This window comes from Schistocerca americana, chromosome 7 (genome assembly GCF_021461395.2).
Source record: "Schistocerca americana isolate TAMUIC-IGC-003095 chromosome 7, iqSchAmer2.1, whole genome shotgun sequence".
NCBI lineage: Eukaryota > Metazoa > Arthropoda > Insecta > Orthoptera > Acrididae > Schistocerca > Schistocerca americana.
The window spans coordinates 109,571,163-109,588,706 of NC_060125.1; the positions used below are offsets into that span (position 1 = coordinate 109,571,163).

At 40.3% G+C, this 17,544-nt stretch overlaps 1 protein-coding gene across 1 annotated transcript in view; it reads right to left on the bottom strand.

Annotated features, from left to right (window-relative positions):
- The window catches only part of LOC124622747 (zinc finger protein 771-like), a 114,117-nt gene extending 100,818 nt beyond the window's left edge, over window positions 1–13,299 (bottom strand). Inside the window, exon 1 of the mRNA XM_047148536.1 lies at window positions 13,252–13,299. Within this exon, the coding sequence (XP_047004492.1) occupies window positions 13,252–13,299 (48 nt within the window). The remainder of the gene's footprint in view (window positions 1–13,251) is intronic.
- Window positions 13,300–17,544: the final 4,245 nt, after the last annotated feature.

Consider the following 17,544-nt stretch of genomic DNA (forward strand, 5'->3'; position numbering starts at 1 on the left):
GTGGCTGAGGCATGGGTGTCATGTTGTTTTTGGCCAAAAAATCTCTCACAAACAATGATGAATGAGAGAGTGCATGCAAAAGCCATGAATTTTTTTTCCACAATTCCCGACTTTTTTGCGTATTGCTTCTCGCAGACGGCGCATAACGTCAAGGTAATACGCCGTATTGGCCATACGACCTTGAGGCAAAAATTCATGGTGCACTGCGCCACGGTAATTGAAAAAAAAAACAGTGAACAAAACTTTGACATTTGACCAAACTTGGCGTCCTTTTTCGTTCTTGGCTCTCCCCATGTTTCGTTACCAGTTATGACCCTTTTGAGTGTATCAGGATTATCATTGACGTCATTCAAGAGTTCCTGAGCGATGTTCATGCGACGGTTCAAACTTCACTGACACACGTCTCATGCCCAAAACGTCCTAAAAAATTGCGTGATACGACCCGACCGATATGCCAACATTCTCAGCAACTTCTCTTACTATAATTAGACGATTTTCCAAAACAATATTTTTCACAGCTATGTCTGTTGTTGATGTGCTGGGGCGTCCAGAGCGGGTTCGTCATTGGTATCTTCTCGGCCATTTTGGCAGAGCTTGTACCACTTGTAAACATTTTCTTTACTTGTAGCAGACACACCATATGCCACTGTCAACATTTGAAGTGATTTACAGCATTTGATTCCATTTTTCACACAAAATTTTATGCAAATGTTTTGCTTAATTTTTTATAATAATCGAAAATCGCCGACCACACTAACACACGTCTAACCTTTCTGTCAAATACAAATTGAGTGTGCTGTACACTTGAAACTGTGAACATATGTTCGGGACATGTGTACCAACATAACAAAAAAACGATCGATAATCGAATATACGTTGCCCGCGAAATTTGAGAAGTCACCTTACTTTTTGAACAACCCTCGTATGTTGCAGAGTAGCAATGCACAAGCAATAACCTGCATTAATAGAAAAGCGAACAGCAAAGATAATACCAGACTCGGCGAATGCATCGATAACAGTTTGCGAAGCAATGATCCTGCAGCAGTGAACGCTAGCAATGAGAGGAAGGTATGACAGCGGTTTGAAATAATGATTTAATCAATAAAAGTAATGGTAGTGCTGTACATTTTTTCCGTAAGTGGTTCCAAATTAATTTAGCGTGGGTGTTATGCTCAGTTCTATAGGAGGCGTTGTGCCATACAGAGTTCACACTAAGGTGTTCTTAGTGAAGGAGAAATGTTGTCAGTTACAGTTGGTCAATGGATGGATAGTTGCAGTGGAGTAGTCGAACTTGCAATAGTAATAGAGTTTGGGTACTTACAGATCATTGTGACTGCTTGTCCAATGTAATCGATTTACTTAGTTCTTAGAATTTCTGTAAGTAAATTATTGTCTAGTGCAGTGATCGCCAAACTGCAGCCCATGGACTGCGTGCAGCCAAAACCAAGTGTTCGTTCTGCCCATAATTGTCATCCATATTTTATGATATGTAGGTACAAACAGACAACGGAATCCAAAAACGTCAAATAATATTAGAGCTTCTCAAGACTGTCGTTTTCATGCTCAATAAGAAACAAAAATACTTAGAGAAAGAAATATTTTAAAATGTCTTTAGCAATAATTGTCTTTGGTGAATTCGGCCATGAACAAAGTAAAGCTGGCCACTTACCTCAGGAGGAGAGCTGTAAGTAGTGCGGCCACTGCTGGGAAATGTGAGGAGGAATGTTTTAGAGTTTCGCAGTACTGACAAGACATGGGCGTGCATGATCGATACCAATCAACTGCTATGGTATAAAATTTGACACAGAAGGAACTTGGATTTGTGAATGCACATTACAGAGACATTACAGAGATCGTCATCTTCAAATGAAGTAATTGTTTTAGTAAGGAAAATGAAAACAAATTGAGGCTGTTGCAACACAGTGCAGTGAGTAGAAGAAAAATTACAAGAAATCATTTGTGATTGTGTCTGAAATTAGCCAATGCATTTAAATATAATTTCAGCACTGTCAGTAATCAATTAATCATCTACCGCCACAAACGACACAAGAACAGTTCGTCAGGCAGTAGCAGCCTCACAGTTCTGGGTTTGCTGAGGGTGGCAGCAGTCAGAAACAGACAGCAGTCAAATAAAGTGTTCTGACTGGTGACGGCTCTTAACAATCAGTACGACCTATGGTCTAGTGGTTTCTACTGTCCATCAGAGAGGAAGAGCGTTCTGAGTAGCTGTGTAAAAAGTGGGTTTAAATAATTTTATGGGATGACTGTATTTTTGTGCGTGAGTTGAGTTACAGTCAAATGCAAATGGAAATTGCTCCATACATTTTAGGCTAGTGCTCCTCTTTAGCTGAGGTAACTTAGTATATGCTGTGTTTTTTTATGTATGAGAAATTCAGAAAGAATCAAGTGTTTGCGATGTATATTTGCAAGAATTTCACACGCTAAGGGGATAGTGTGATGCATTGGTAGTGTAGAGAATTGGCTAGTGGTTTGTATTAAGTAGTAGTGACTGAATTTGCAATGTAGCTTACTGGACAGGTACTAGCGAATTTCGGAATGAAACTATATATTGGTTGTAGTGTAGATGACCCATAATCTATCAAGATCTTTCCCATAATGGTGTATAGTAACCTACTGGAACCATTCATGGAAGCACATTACAGTATTATAATTTTCTGCTATGAAGTGGCGACTGACCATCAAGTACGAAACGGTGGTGGCATGCAGTCTGCCAAAACCTGAAGAAGAATAAGTCTGTTTGGATTGTATAACCTCAGGGCTGACGTGGAGATGGTGCTCAGTTTTTTGTTTGAATTTTTTAAAATTCCAAATCAGTATACGTGGGGACGTAGGATTTCTGGCTCTCGTTCCCTACCGCCAATTTCTAATGTAAACGAAGAAAGCCAATTGAGGTTTCGTACATTTTTTAAAAAAAAGCCTCCAATCATATCTAAGGGAAAATAAAGCTATCCCCAAAATCATTTAAGCCCTTGAAGGAGAGAAATAATAAAATCATGTCTAAGAAACCGAAAATTTAAAAAGGAATGCTTCTGAAAAAATATGTGAATGTAAAGATGTTATTTGTTTTCTGTTAGTGACTTGAACGAATGGAACACTGTTCAAAGATTCAGTTTATCAATAATAAATCTGGCTGACGATATTATTTGGGTAGAATAAAAAAGGAAAATTTTATCACTACAGGTTCTTGAGTAATACCTTTGTAGTAAATATTGTGAGAAAGAAGAAGAAAGAAAGAAAGGAAGAAAGAAAGGCATATATTTAGTTTACTGAAGGAAATAACAGATGAAATGGAGTCCACTAACATTATATCGCTGACTTAGCGATGAATTATCTCTTTTGTTATACTGGACGACATTAATTCACAAATTACAGAGAGGCTACCATTATTGCGAATTACAAAATAATGTGATTACGTCGTTCGAAATAGTCAGTGATGTAACTGTGATTGAAATGCGCAATATTACATGCTGTGTATTTAATATCTGGTACTAAATATTATTTGCAAAATTATTTTAAATTGACTATTAGTACTAATTAATTAAACTGAACTATTTTTACGTTAGGTCGACACCTAGCGTTATACACAAATAATTAACTGAGTACGATGCTAGTAGTTAATACATAGTAAACATATCATACAGTCCTTTATAAAGACTGCTTACCAAATACATAGTACCTTATATACGAAGCTGTAGCGAATGTATTACCAGTTATTTCAAAGACGAAATCTGGTACTTACAATGTATAGAAACAGTACAGGCTCTGTCTTGTGCACAGTTGCTACTACATATTAAACATAAATAAAATTTAATCCTGTGCTGGAACAAGGTAATGTCAGTGTTAGGAGTGGGGCACATATGTATTTCCTCACAGACGTTTGCAAGTCTTACGCATTGTATTCCGACATAGTTCGTGTAGTATTTGTGTTCTCTAAGATTAGCTGTCTATCAATACTTATAGCTTCACCTGCTGTTTGGAAACATTTTAGCCCGCCAGTGCAAACTGTAGCATCCACAGCCTGGGATACGTTTCAGGCAAAATGGCCTTGGTATTATTCCGACACAATGCATGAAGCGCTGACCCTGGGATCCCAGGATGTGCTTAAAAACAAACCTGAAATCACAAACTTGAAATTTTGAGTAGTGTTGTTTGATAATTCATTAAAGTAATAAACTTCTTTCCAATCGATTATTAAGGGAGTTGTAATACCATGGAACAGAGTGTAATACAAACCTTGCACAGCATAAACAGTGGGGAATAAATTACGTGAAACTCAGAACTGGGTTGTAGAGTAAATTAAATATAATTATATTAACAGAATCTTCCGTCGGTTCTTGGTAGAACAACATTACAATAAATGAAAAGCACCAGTTTGCTTTTTTTTCTACAATATTACTTTTATTGTAAACCGGTTTTCGGCTTACAGTAAATGTCTGAAGACGGCCTTGTAAGCCGATAACCGGTTTACAATAAAAGTAATATTGTAGAACAAGAGCAAACTGGTGCATTTCATTTATTGAAATATAATTATTTTCAGCCATAATGGCTATGTTTGTGCACCGTGACTGTGTGGGATAATTATTTATTTCAAGTTTCTGCTTCCAGTCACTTTTTATTTTATGCTTAATCTAACATAATGCAACGCGTTTCGAACATGCCCTGTTCATCTTCAGGGGTTTATACATACATACATACACACATATAGAGAAATGTTACTTAAAAATAAACAGTCTTAAACTAGATTAATCTAGAACTTTTTGTCCATTGTTTTTTGCTGTAGCTGCTGGTATGGCATTTGGGGGGAAGGAGAGGAGCAGTGTATGGCTAGAAATCGAAATCAGTGATGTCTTCTGCTGGTTTTCTTCCTTGTGGTAGGATGCAGATAGATTTGAATCAGTTATGTGTTACGAAAATAGTGTGAAAGGCTTTTGTGTGACAGTTGATCACTTACAATTTCATCATCTTGCTGCTTCACTTGCATCATTGGTGTAACGGCGGAGCTGTTCATTGAAACTACACTACTGCACATCATATTTTGTCACGGACTGCCAACGTAATTCCTTGCACAAATTGCTTCGATGTTATACACACAACACAAGATGGCAGACTGTAGCATTTGAGTCTGTATCGATTATCGAGGTTTTGTATCGATACTCTTTGTACTGACAGATTTGTAGTCAATTATTTACATTGACATATCTTGAATCTATCAAGTTAGAACTGGCATCAGACTGTTGAAGAATTTTGAGTTTTTGAATTCGGTTATTTGATTAAGAATGTTATCTCCATGCTTTACGAAAATTTCCATTTCTTCCATGATATCCATTCTTTTACTTTCCCCTATTTTGTGTAAAATTTCGAGGTTGTCTTCGATTTTCAAAGGGTGGACTGTGTCTTTAATGTGAGTTGCTACTGCTGATTTGTTACATTTATCAGGCCTGTAGCAGTCAAAATGTTCTTTGAACCAGGTTCTGAAATTTCTGCCTGTTTGGACGATATAATATTTACTACGTTGGCTGCAGGTAATTTTGTAAATGCCAAATACATCAAGACCTGTATCTGGTGGTTTTATATTGTGAATAAGCTTCCTACTTAGGTTGTTGTTGGTGCTGAAGCTGATTTTTACTTCTGTGTTTTTAAATACTCTTGCTAATTTGTCAGATACCATTTCAGGATATGGCATTTTTACATTTTGACTGCTGGGGCACTGTCAGTTGTGAGTGTAGTTTGATGTTGTTTGTTCAGTTTATTTTTCATCTGTTGTGACATGGTATTAATTAGAGAAGGGTCATATCCATTGTTTATTGCAGTATATGTTGTGGTTTCTATTTCTTGTTGGAGTTCTGTATGTTGAAGTGGAAATTCGTGTGCTCTTTACACCATTGATCTATAAGCAGCTTTTTGTGGGAGGAGGGATGTGTTGAGGAGTTTGGTATAGTGGTGTCAGTCCCAGTAGGTTTTCTGTCAACATTGAAAGCTACCTTTTGGTTCTGTTTTGATATTTTTATGTCAATAAAAGGGATGGTGTTGGCTTCTTCCTGTTCAAGGGTGAATTGAATATTTTTATGTAGGCTATTGAATTTGTTAAAAAGGTTTGTCACTTCATCGTCTGTGCCATCAAATAGAATGAGGGTGCCATCTACATATCTCTTCTAGAATTTAACTTTGCTTGTGATGCTATCATTTAGTGAAATGTGCTGACTTACATATAACTGAACTTAGTCTCTGAGGGAAAATAAGTACAGCTGGAATTGAGCTGGTGACGAGGAATAGAATTCCATAAACTTTAACTCGATGCAGTCAAGATGAGGCTAGTCCACTTGACAGTAGTGGAAATCAGTCATTACCTCGCTGTGGGCGACGAGGAATTTGAGTCGTTTTTCCACTTTCGAGAACTTTACACATGCTTTTTCTGGTAAATATTGTCTGAAAATGCACAAATAAAATTGTGGATTCATCGTTTTGGTCCTCAAAACTACAATGAAGGTTGGGGTGGAGATAGAAACTGTGGAATGCCACATGAATCAAAATTTACACTTAGATGAACTGGCAAATTCATTACACTTAATAGAGGTACTTGTAACCTGCTTACCACCATAGTAAGTGAAAGACTGATTGATGAGAAGTGGACACAAACACAACCCAATGGTTGGACGAGGTAGATTTATCTTAATAGAGTAAGGGTACATTGGATAGAGGAACATATAACTGGGTGGAATTTCATGACATTAACAGAGGATCGACTAATGGGAAGGATGGATCCGAATGGAAAACTGAACTAACCAATAAGAGCAAGGGCATTTTAATAACTACAGTGATTCTGAAATAGAGGTAGAACGAATCGATGGAGACGTGATGAGCAGAATCGTAACAACATCGATAGATAAAATAATAACAATTTTAACCATGATAGTATTATGGGTTACAGTACCATTTACTGTAGACGTTAAAATGCTTGTTCTAGATAGCAATGCAATGTTTAGTCAAGTTCATAATGGAGTAGTTTCACAGGCCATTATGGACAGTGACAAAGTATTCCAGTGTGAGGTCTTTTGCAAAATCATGTTGGATTCAGAAAAGCATATTTTAGATACTAAAATAAAGAGCCTTTAAATGAAGACTTGTTTTTAGACAAAGAAGAACAAATGCAAAATATATCCACCACTATGGTTCAAGGCACAGTGGACGGTTAGTCTGCACACTTTATACTCTATACTGGTGGCCAAGTCAGCTTGTTATCTAAAAAAATCTGGGAGAAGAATAGAAGTAGATATAACAAATAAACAAGTTGTAAGCCCAACTGGAACCAAAGAAAACAAAGTATAAAGAGATGTTCTATTAACATTACAGCAGTCTATGCTGATGATAGCTGATATTAATTTAGCCATTCTACTAAGAATAAACTGGTTGGTTACTCATGGAGTTTACTAGATTTCTGAAATAAGAGAATTCTTAAAAATGTTCATAACACACTGTTGTGGCTAAAATTAAATAAAACTTTTACAAATGGAAATCGGAAATACGATAGGCTATTAGTATTTGGAATACCAAAATAAATGAAGAAGGCCAAGTAAAAGGAAAAGGGGAGTGAAATAACAAGAATAACAATAATATAGAAACAGATTCGGAAAATCAGGCTAAGGGAAGTGTGCCGAAACAACCAGTTTAACAGAGAGAGGAGAAGGATCAAGTAGAAATAGTGTTGGTACGAAATGAGCTACCGTTTAGTGAGAAACCGAGAGTATTATCAAGATACGCACGTAAATTAAAAATAAAAGAAGATTTTCCGTTTTCTAAGTCACCATATCCTATTGAATTATGTGTATATGAGGCAGTAAGTAATGAAGCAAAGCGAACGATTAGTTGGAGCACTATTGAACGGTCTGATAGGCCATAAAACAACCCAATAATTGCTGTGAGAAAGACAAGGGATTTTAGAAGAGTAGTGCACTGTAGGACGCTCAATAAAATAATGAAAACTGAGTGAGATCAACCACTTCCTATGAAGAAGATGTTAGATACCATAATGCAAACGACTTGACTGCTGGATGTTGGTAGCTTTCCATTGCTAGAGAATCTAGGAAGTATACAGCTTTTCTTTATCACGATAAGTATTATAATTCAGAACATCGCCATTTGGTTTAAGAGTTTCAGTTGCTGAGCTCATATGAATTAGGATCTTGGTATGTTAGAAGATTTATTGGGAAAGGTGTTCATGTATGAGGCTGATGTGTAAACAGTGTCTAAAACTTTAGATGTACGCATTAAATTAATAAAGTACTTACAACGATCAACTGCTAGATTCCCGGCTGTGGGTGGTGTTTCTCAAACTCTCAGAGACTTTGCTCAAGGATGTCATTTGTATAATCGAAGCACAGGAACTGTTGATTCCACGGAGCTGGAAATGTCGTCTCCTGTGGTGGCTGCTCTTGCCACCCACTAGTTTTCTTCACACAGGGTCTGTGCTTCTTCTGGGAAGCATAAGGAACATACGGCATGTGATTCTCCAATTTCTTCCAGCGTACTTCATGACGAAAGAGTTCAAGGGAGAACAGCCGGGAGTTAGTGTCCAATGAGCACATTATTTCGGCAACCCACCATGTTGTCAGCAACATTGGTGCTCCGACGTACTCACTTGCAAAATACCTGAAGGATATGGTTAGCCCTTACATTGGAAAATATCCGCATCATATTCGCAACTCAGTGGATTTTGTCGGGCGTCTTAACAACTTCAGACTTCGTGATTCGGACATCCTTGTGAGTTTCGATGTTGTCTCTCTCTTCAAGAGGGTGCCTTTGCAAGAATCCTTGGAACTTTTTTAGGCATATCCTGACGTCAACATACTTCCTCTTCGACGGTGGATGCTACGAGCAAATGCAAGGGGTAGCCATGGGGAGTCCACTTTCACCAGTCGTCGCCAACTTGTTCGTGGAGCATTCGAGAAGGAAGCTCTGGATTCAACGCAGTGGAAGCCGATCTGTTTCTTCCGCAATGTTGACTACACTTCTGTCATTTGGGCACATGGTAGAGACAAGTTGAGTGGTTCCCTCATACATCTCAGTTGCATACACCTGAGCATCATGTTTACCAAGGAAGTCGAAGTGGATGGAGTGCTCCACTTTCTAGATGTTCTGGTTGTAAGAAGAGCAGATGGAGCGTTGGTTTACAGCGTGTATCGAACGAAGATGCAACCAACTTTTACTTCATGCAAACAGCTGCCACCATGCATCGCGGAAGAATGGCGTCCTCAAAATATTGGTTCACAGGGCCTGTACCCTGTCTGACAGTGAGAGCCTTAACCAGGAATGTAAACATCTGAGTTCGGTTTTCCGGAAAAACGGCTATACATAGAAGCAAATTCAGAGAGCTCTACATCCCACACCGACTGTACAATGGAAGGAAACGAAACAGGAACTTCAGCGGGACAGAGGCATAGCATTTATTCCGTTCTGTACGATTTATTGTGAATGATATGCCGAATTCTTCAAAAACATCCAGCGAAGACTGTCTTCTGCCCATAAATTAAGACATAGGCACAGATTGATAACGTCAAGGATGGTCTAGGACTACAGAAATCCGGAATCTAGCAGATCCCCTGCGAATCTAACATGACTTACATAGGTCAAACGCTGCGTACTATCAAAGATTGTTGCCAAGAACATTAACGGCACATCAGACTGCAGCAGCCTAACAAGTCCTCGGTTGCTGAACATTGCCTCTCGGAATTATAAACAGTGATTTAAGCCCAGACCAAAGTTCTGACACAAGCGTCCAAATACTGAGACTGTGCATTAAATAATCCGTCGAGACTCGAGGACGGGAAATGCCGAACAATGGAGATAGCAGGGAATGCGCTTTGTATCTGATTAAAAGCAGAAAGAAGACATCCCATCACGAACTGACATAGAGAACAGGCAGAGATACTAAGACGATGCCAGTAACACACGCCCCTGGGTGTGGACCGCAAACTGAACAGTTGCTGAATGCTCCGTGCCAGGGCACGGACTGCTTTCAGAACACCTGAGTGGTGGGGCAATCTGTGTGTGAGTGCACTATGCATTGTTGCCAAATTTACTCAAGATGGCGGCGATGACGTCATCCAAGATGGCGGCATGTAGTCTAGGCAACAGCGTATGACATCATCCAAGATGGCGGATTTTGGCGGGAAAATAGTGCAATTGTGCTACATCCGCTAACCTAACCCTCCAGAAAAATGGCGGGAAATTTGAATTTTGGCGGGAAAATAGGGCAATTGTGCTACGTCTACTAACCTAACCCTCCAGAAAACATTGTGGTAAATTTGAATTCCAACATGATAATGGGTGCAAAACTGTACTTGTCTTTATTATTATTCATTATTATTCATTATCATTCATCATTTATTATTATTTATTATTATTATTGGTCTACCTCCACTAGAAAATTGCGCCAAGTTCAAATTCCAACACGATAATGTCTCGAAAACTGTACTTCTATTTTTTATTATGTATTATAATTTCTTATTATTTATTCAAGATGTCCGATTTTCGTGGCGAGAAAGCCATTTGCGTTACATCCATAACAAAAAGCTGTCACAAGTTCAAATCCCAACACCATAATCGATGACACGTACGAAACAGTCCACATCCTACGAACTTTCATGGTCACTTATCTTTCTTCACTGCTAAGCTATCAAAATCGCGTCAAATAATAAAGTGCACTTATAGTAACCTAAGTCACATCCTTTGATTTTGCAGGGAGAAAGGGACCAAAGTCTTTATTTCAAGCAGTACCGTCATCGCTTGTTCTCCAACACAATCAGTACATATCTTCAAGATCGCAGCAACACCCAGTGCAGTCGCCATGATGTCAGCGCTCCAACTGAAATAGTTCAAGTCGTCGCCGCCCCCTGGCTCCGCCGGCCAGTGTGCGGGCCACTGCCAGTGGCTGTCATGTGAGGTGGCTGCTTGCGCCCCGAACTGGCGGTGCGCACTGAAGCGGCTGGTCGGCTGGGCCAGCCTGCTCTTGCCGCTGGACCAGCGATCACTCCCACATCGTAAATATGTTTTCGCTGGATACGCTTGAACTTGCCGATGCTGACTTCACAACAGAATTTTGTCTGTTCACCACGTGTATTCATCGCCCAAAATTGTTTGCCTGGGAGTGGAATCTTCGCCCACATCACACAGCAGTTGGCCGTTCGGTCCAGCACGTGGTTCAACAAAGAATGCCTTGCCACACTTTTGGTGTCAAAGTTGTTTCCTTCAGACTGGAAACTTCCATGACTGTACAACAGTACGTTTGTTCACCACGAGGCCCCTCGCTAAGTTAATTGATCACCCGACTCTCATTATTCAATCCAAATGATCCCACTATCTAATCCAAAATCGTCCCATAAAACAAACACCTGTATACGTGAGCCATCGCACTCGCCAGTTTAATCCAACCCGAAGTTCTCAACTCAAATCCCTATCTACACAAAATAAGAACTGACCCAAATACTTTATTGGCCCTCAAATACTTAACCTTCTCTTTTGTCACACAAAATTCTCTCTTTACCAAGAAAAAAAATTGCTAACAATATTCATCTCCGGACTTTCTAAATCATTTCCTTCAGCGCTTACTAAAGCCATTCTTAATACCATCAACCTCCAATTACACTTACGTAATATACTTTTTAACAATAAATGATTCATCCTAACACAATATCTCCTAATATACACACGCATTATGATCTCAAATCCTGAATTCACTTATCATCCGTTTTCTGTTCTAAATATGATCAATTATTTGTCTATAATTTTATAAATTATGAAATGCTCTGTGCTCCACAATGTCCTGGAAACATCTGACTAGTTCAGTTTTCAGCTACTAGGGGTGCTAGTGAACTCATGTACCGCCCCCACAAAATTCTCAACAGCCATTAGTTCATCCTAAGATCACGTGATACTACATCATCACACTTATATAAGGAGTCACCACCTGGTCATCTTTCTCACTCGTCCACTGTCCGTCACATTGTGCATTTGTTTTTCCCTAATTTGTCATTATTATTTGCGAATATGAAGAGAGTTAGCTGCAACAGCATGCCCTCAACACCCAAGAGACCTCGAGTCCACGATACACCATTACAAAGTAAGTAAATAATATCTATTTTCCATTTTCCTGTACATCTTATATTTTCCACTTATTAATTATATGTATCTCATTGGTATAGTGTGCTTCATTCTTGAATGCGAGGAGCGGACTGGAGCCCAACAGGCTTCGCTGCCCCAGCCTCCTGTGCTCAAGAGACAGCTGGAATTGCCTTGTGAGTATAATTTTAATTGTAATCTGTTTGTCAGATATATTAACGATTTAAATATTTCATTTCTTGTTACATACTTATTATTTTTGTTTCTAGATCAATTAAGACAGATCCAGCTCGAGTTGGAAGCAGAGCTGGGGGCTGTCGCACATAGCCCCCTACATAATAGGATTCGGCCCCCAGCTGCATATGCCCCAGAACACCGCCACTCATGTAAGTATACTGAAAAAAAATCGATCTCTATCGTCTTTCACTCTAGCTATCCTTTCAAAGTAACTAAAATTATGTCTCCTTCTGTTACAGGAAACGCCATTGACGACCTTAATGCCGTTGATAGGGAGATCGAGGCCATTCAGCGACAAGTAGAACAACAAAAGCCTACTTGTAAGTTTTTTTTAAAAAAATTGCCTATCTCTAATAATATTAATATACTTATTTGTTTTTCTCTAACAATTCCATTTATATGTATCTTGTTTCTTCTAGATGATTATAACCACTTATTTGATGATGGGATTGGGGAGTTTTTTGAGGGGGCAGTAGACTGCCCTGATGAATTGTTCATGCCATGGACTCAGAGCCAAGAAGGTAATTACTCACTCCAGTTATAACCATGTGTGTGATCGTTAGAATTCACCATGGTAGACAATGTACTTATTTACTTTATCTCTACAGTGGTCGACTCTCAGCACGGTGTGGTGCGTATACCGGGTAAGGCTAAACCATCCGGCGAGCGGCACCTGCAGAGATGTGCTTCCCCACTCAAGGCGCCACTGCTCACTGTGGGCAAATCTGTCGCCAAGGCCATAGAGCCAGCCAGCCCCTGGCTGCTCGCGCTGGGGGACGCCCCGGCTGCCACATGCGTCACCTTTACCTCCACCCACAGCGTGGGACTTGGCAGCCAACGCAGCTACCAAGGCCACGGGCCCTGCCCCCACCTACTCACACTGGGGCACACCAGCTGATCCCTCACAGCAGCCACCGCGTGCGTCATCTCCAGCGTGCAAGGTACAGCATGCCTCGTATAGTATTAGTGATCCTGTGGTTAGTGGCAGTTCTCTCGCCTGCCCTTTTAGTCAGGTAGATCAGGTCGGTAACATCATACCTCCGTTGCAGTACTCGGCGATTGTGGACACCTTTGAGGAGCGAATCTCGATCACTAGGATCGAAAACCCACCAGGGGGTACCGGGATCCTGTTGGATTTTTAAATGCATGCCTCCCTGTCCTAGAAATGGAGCTCCTCAAGGCAGTCGATAATCCATGTTATCCCGCTTTTAAATGCAGTTCAGTTCTATGCATTGAGTTATCGTATCCCCCCAAAGTCGAGTCTGGTGATGGAGAGATCAGCATCCATTATCTTTGGGGGGAATATGGTGTGATAACGCAGAGCACATCAATCACTGAGTGGTCTCGTAAATCCACCTTGAGTGTCATGTTGGGCCAGTTTTCCAAGATGGAATTCAACAGCTCAGCTAAGGCACTCAGCTGAATTCTACTCCTGGACATCCATATACATGTCCACGATCCATTAAATGGAGGTCTAGCTATATTAAGCTCCCTCAAGATATAGCTAACAAGAGGGCGTGCATTAATGTCCAAAGTAGAAAAGATCAGGCATGTTTTGCATGGTCAATCCCGGCTTGCAAAAGAAACTACAATTACAGAGATTGCCCTTATCGTCCAACAAGTTACAAAGTCAGTGATATTAACACATATTATAACTTTGATGGTATTGAGTTCCCTGTCAAGATCCAGGACATACCTAAATTTGAGGCACAGAATACCAGAATATCGGTACACGTTTATGGCCTGGAGAAGAAGAACAAAAGCAAGTCAGATTAGCAAGACAAGCATATTGTAGTCGCCCCCCTCCATTTCTCAAAATTTGCCGGTGAGCGAGAGCAGCATGTAAATATGTTTCTCTTTTCTGAAGGTGACAATTATCACTATGTTTGGATCAAGGACATGTCCTGACTCCTTTCCACCCAACTATCAAAAGATATCTATAAAAAGAATATTTGTTTAAGGTGCCTCAATTATTTCTCCTCTGAACAGTTATTAGCTATGCATCTAGTAGACTGTACATCCAAGGATGCGATACATGTCATCATACCTACCGAAGAAAATAAATTCGTAAAGATTAGGAATGCCTACCACCAGGAGCATTCTCTGTTTGTAGCGTACGCCGACTTTGAATGCCTCCTCGCTCCTGTGGCCCACTGTGAAGGCGATCCTACGACCTCAGACACTACCTTTACAGAGAAACACGTACCATATGCGGCAGCGTACCAAATTGTATCATCATATGACTCGAACCTTAACCAATACAAATCTTATGTCGAGGATAATCCTACTGTTTGGTTGCCCTCTGAGCTTGAAAAATTTTCACGGGCAGTTGATATGCTGTACAGTGGCAACGTTCCTATGACCAATTCGAAGGAGTATGAAGATTTATATAATAACGCCACTGATTGTCATATTTGTGGGCTGCCGTTAGACAGAAAAGCGGAAACTACTCGTAGGGATCACTGCCTTCTTACGGGGAAATTTTGCAGCACAGCTCACAACGCATGCAATTTGAAGTACCAATTACCTAGGCACATACCCGTCTACTTCCACAATTTAAGTGGGTATGACGCTCACTTTCTAGTTGAGCACTTGGCTGATTTCGGTTTGGAGAATGATCAGGTCAGTGTCCTATCTGAGAGCGTCGATAAATATATTTCATTCTCCAAACGAATGACGTCAAGAATTACGCTGCGCTTCCTTGATACGCTACGTTTTATGCAGGCACCACTATAGAAACTTGTTGAAACTCTACCTCCAGCGGATATGCATATCACTCGAGCTGCATTTCCCGACGAGGAAAAGTTTCAACTCGTCACTCCCCCCATGAACCATGGACCTTGCCGTTGGTGGGGAGGCTTGTGTGCCTCAGCGATACAGATAGCTGTACCGTAGGTGCAACCACAACGGAGGGGTATCTATTGAGAGGCCAGACAAACGTGTGGTTCCTGAAGAGGGGCAGCAGCCTTTTCAGTAGTTGCAAGGGCAACAGTCTGGATGATTGACTGATCTGTCCTTGTAACAATAACCAAAACGGCCTTGCTGTGCTGGTACTGCGAACGGCTGAAAGCAAGGGGAAACTACGGCCGTAATTTTTCCCGAGGGCATGCAGCTTTACTGTATGATTAAATGATGATGGTGTCCTCTTGCGTAAAATATTCCGGAGGTAAAATAGTCCCCAATTCGGATCTCCGGGCGGGGACTACTCAAGAGGACGTCCTTATCAGGAGAAAGAAAACTGGCGTTCTACGGATCGGTGCGTGGAATGTCAGATCACTTAATCGGGCAGGTAGGTCAGAAAATTTAAAAAGGGAAATGGATAGGCTAAAGTTAGATATAGTAGGAATTAGTGAAGTTCGGTGGCAGGAGGAACAAGACTTTTGGTCAGGTGCCTACAGGGTTATAAACACAAAATCAAATAGGGGTAATGCAGGAGTAGGTTTAATAATGAATAGGAAAATAGGAATGCGGGTAAGCTACTACAAACAGCATAGTGAACGCATTATTGTGGCCAAGATAGATAAGAAGCCCACACCTACTACAGTAGTGCAAGTTTATATGCCAACTAGCTCTGCAGATGACGAAGACGTTGAAGAAATGTATGATGAAATAAAAGAAATTATTCAGATAGTGAAGGGTGGCGAAAATTTAATAGTCATGGGTAACTGGAATTCGGTAGTAGGAAAAGGGAGAGAAGGAAACGTAGTAGGTGAATATGGATTGGGGCTAAGAAATGAAAGAGGAATCCGCCTGGTAGAATTTTGCACAGAGCACAACTTAATCATAGCTAACACTTGGTTTAAGAATCATGAAAGAAGGTGTATATATGGAAGAACCCTGGAGATACTAAAAGGTATCAGATAGATTATATAATGGTAAGAAAGAGATTTAGGAACCAGGTTTTAAATTGTAAGACATTTCCAGGGGCAGGTGTGGACTCTGACCACAATCTAATGGTTATGACCTGTAGATTAAAACTGAAGAAACTGCAAAAAGGTGGGAATTTAAGGAGATGTGACCTCGATATACTGAAAGAACCAGAGGTTGTACAGAGTTTCAGGGAGAGCATAAGGGAACAATTGACAGGAATGGGGGAAAGAAATACAGTAGAAGAAGAATGGGTAGCTTTGAGGGATGAAGTAGTGAAGGCAGCAGAGGATCAAGTAGGTAAAAAGACGAGGGCTAGAATAAATCCTTGGGTAACAGAAGAAATATTGAATTTGATTGATGAAAGGAGAAAATATAAAAATGCAGTAAATGAAGCAGGCAAAAAGGAATACAAACGTCTCAAAAATGAGATCGACAGGAAGTGCAAAATGGCTAAGCAGGGATGGCTAGAGGACAAATGTAAGGATGTAGAGGCTTATCTCACTAGGGGTAAGATAGATACTGCCTACAGGAAAATTAAAGAGGCCTTTGGAGATAAGAGAACCACTTGTATGAACATCAAGAGCTCAGATGGCAACCCAGTTCTAAGCAAAGAAGGGAAAGCAGAAAGGTGGAAGGAGTATATAGAAGGTCTATACAAGGGCGATGTACTTGAGGACAATATTATGGAAATGGAAGAGGATGTAGATGAAGATGAAATGGGAGATACGATACTGCGTGAAGAGTTTGAGAGAGCACTGAAAGACCTGAGTCGAAACAAGGCCCCAGGAGTAGACAACATTCCATTGGAACTACTGACGGCCCTGGGAGAGCCAGTCCTGACAAAACTCTACCATCTGGTGAGCAAGATGTATGAAACAGGCGCAATACCCTCAAACTTCAAGAAGAATATAATAATTCCAATTCCAAAGAAAGCAGGTGTTGACAGATGTGAAAATTACCGAACAATCAGTTTAATAAGCCACAGCTGCAAAATACTAACACGAATTCTTTACAGACGAATGGAAAAACTAGTAGAAGCCGACATCGGGGAAGATCAGTTTGGATTCCGTAGAAATACTGGAACACGTGAGGCAATACTGACCTTACGACTTATCTTAGAAGAAAGATTAAGGAAAGGCAATTCTACGTTTCTAGCATTTGTAGACTTAGAGAAAGCTTTTGACAATGTTGACTGGAATACTTTCTTTCAAACTCTAAAGGTGGTAGGGGTAAAATACAGGGAGCGAAAGGCTATTTATAATTTGTACAGAAACCAGATGGCAGTTATAAGAGTCGAGGGAC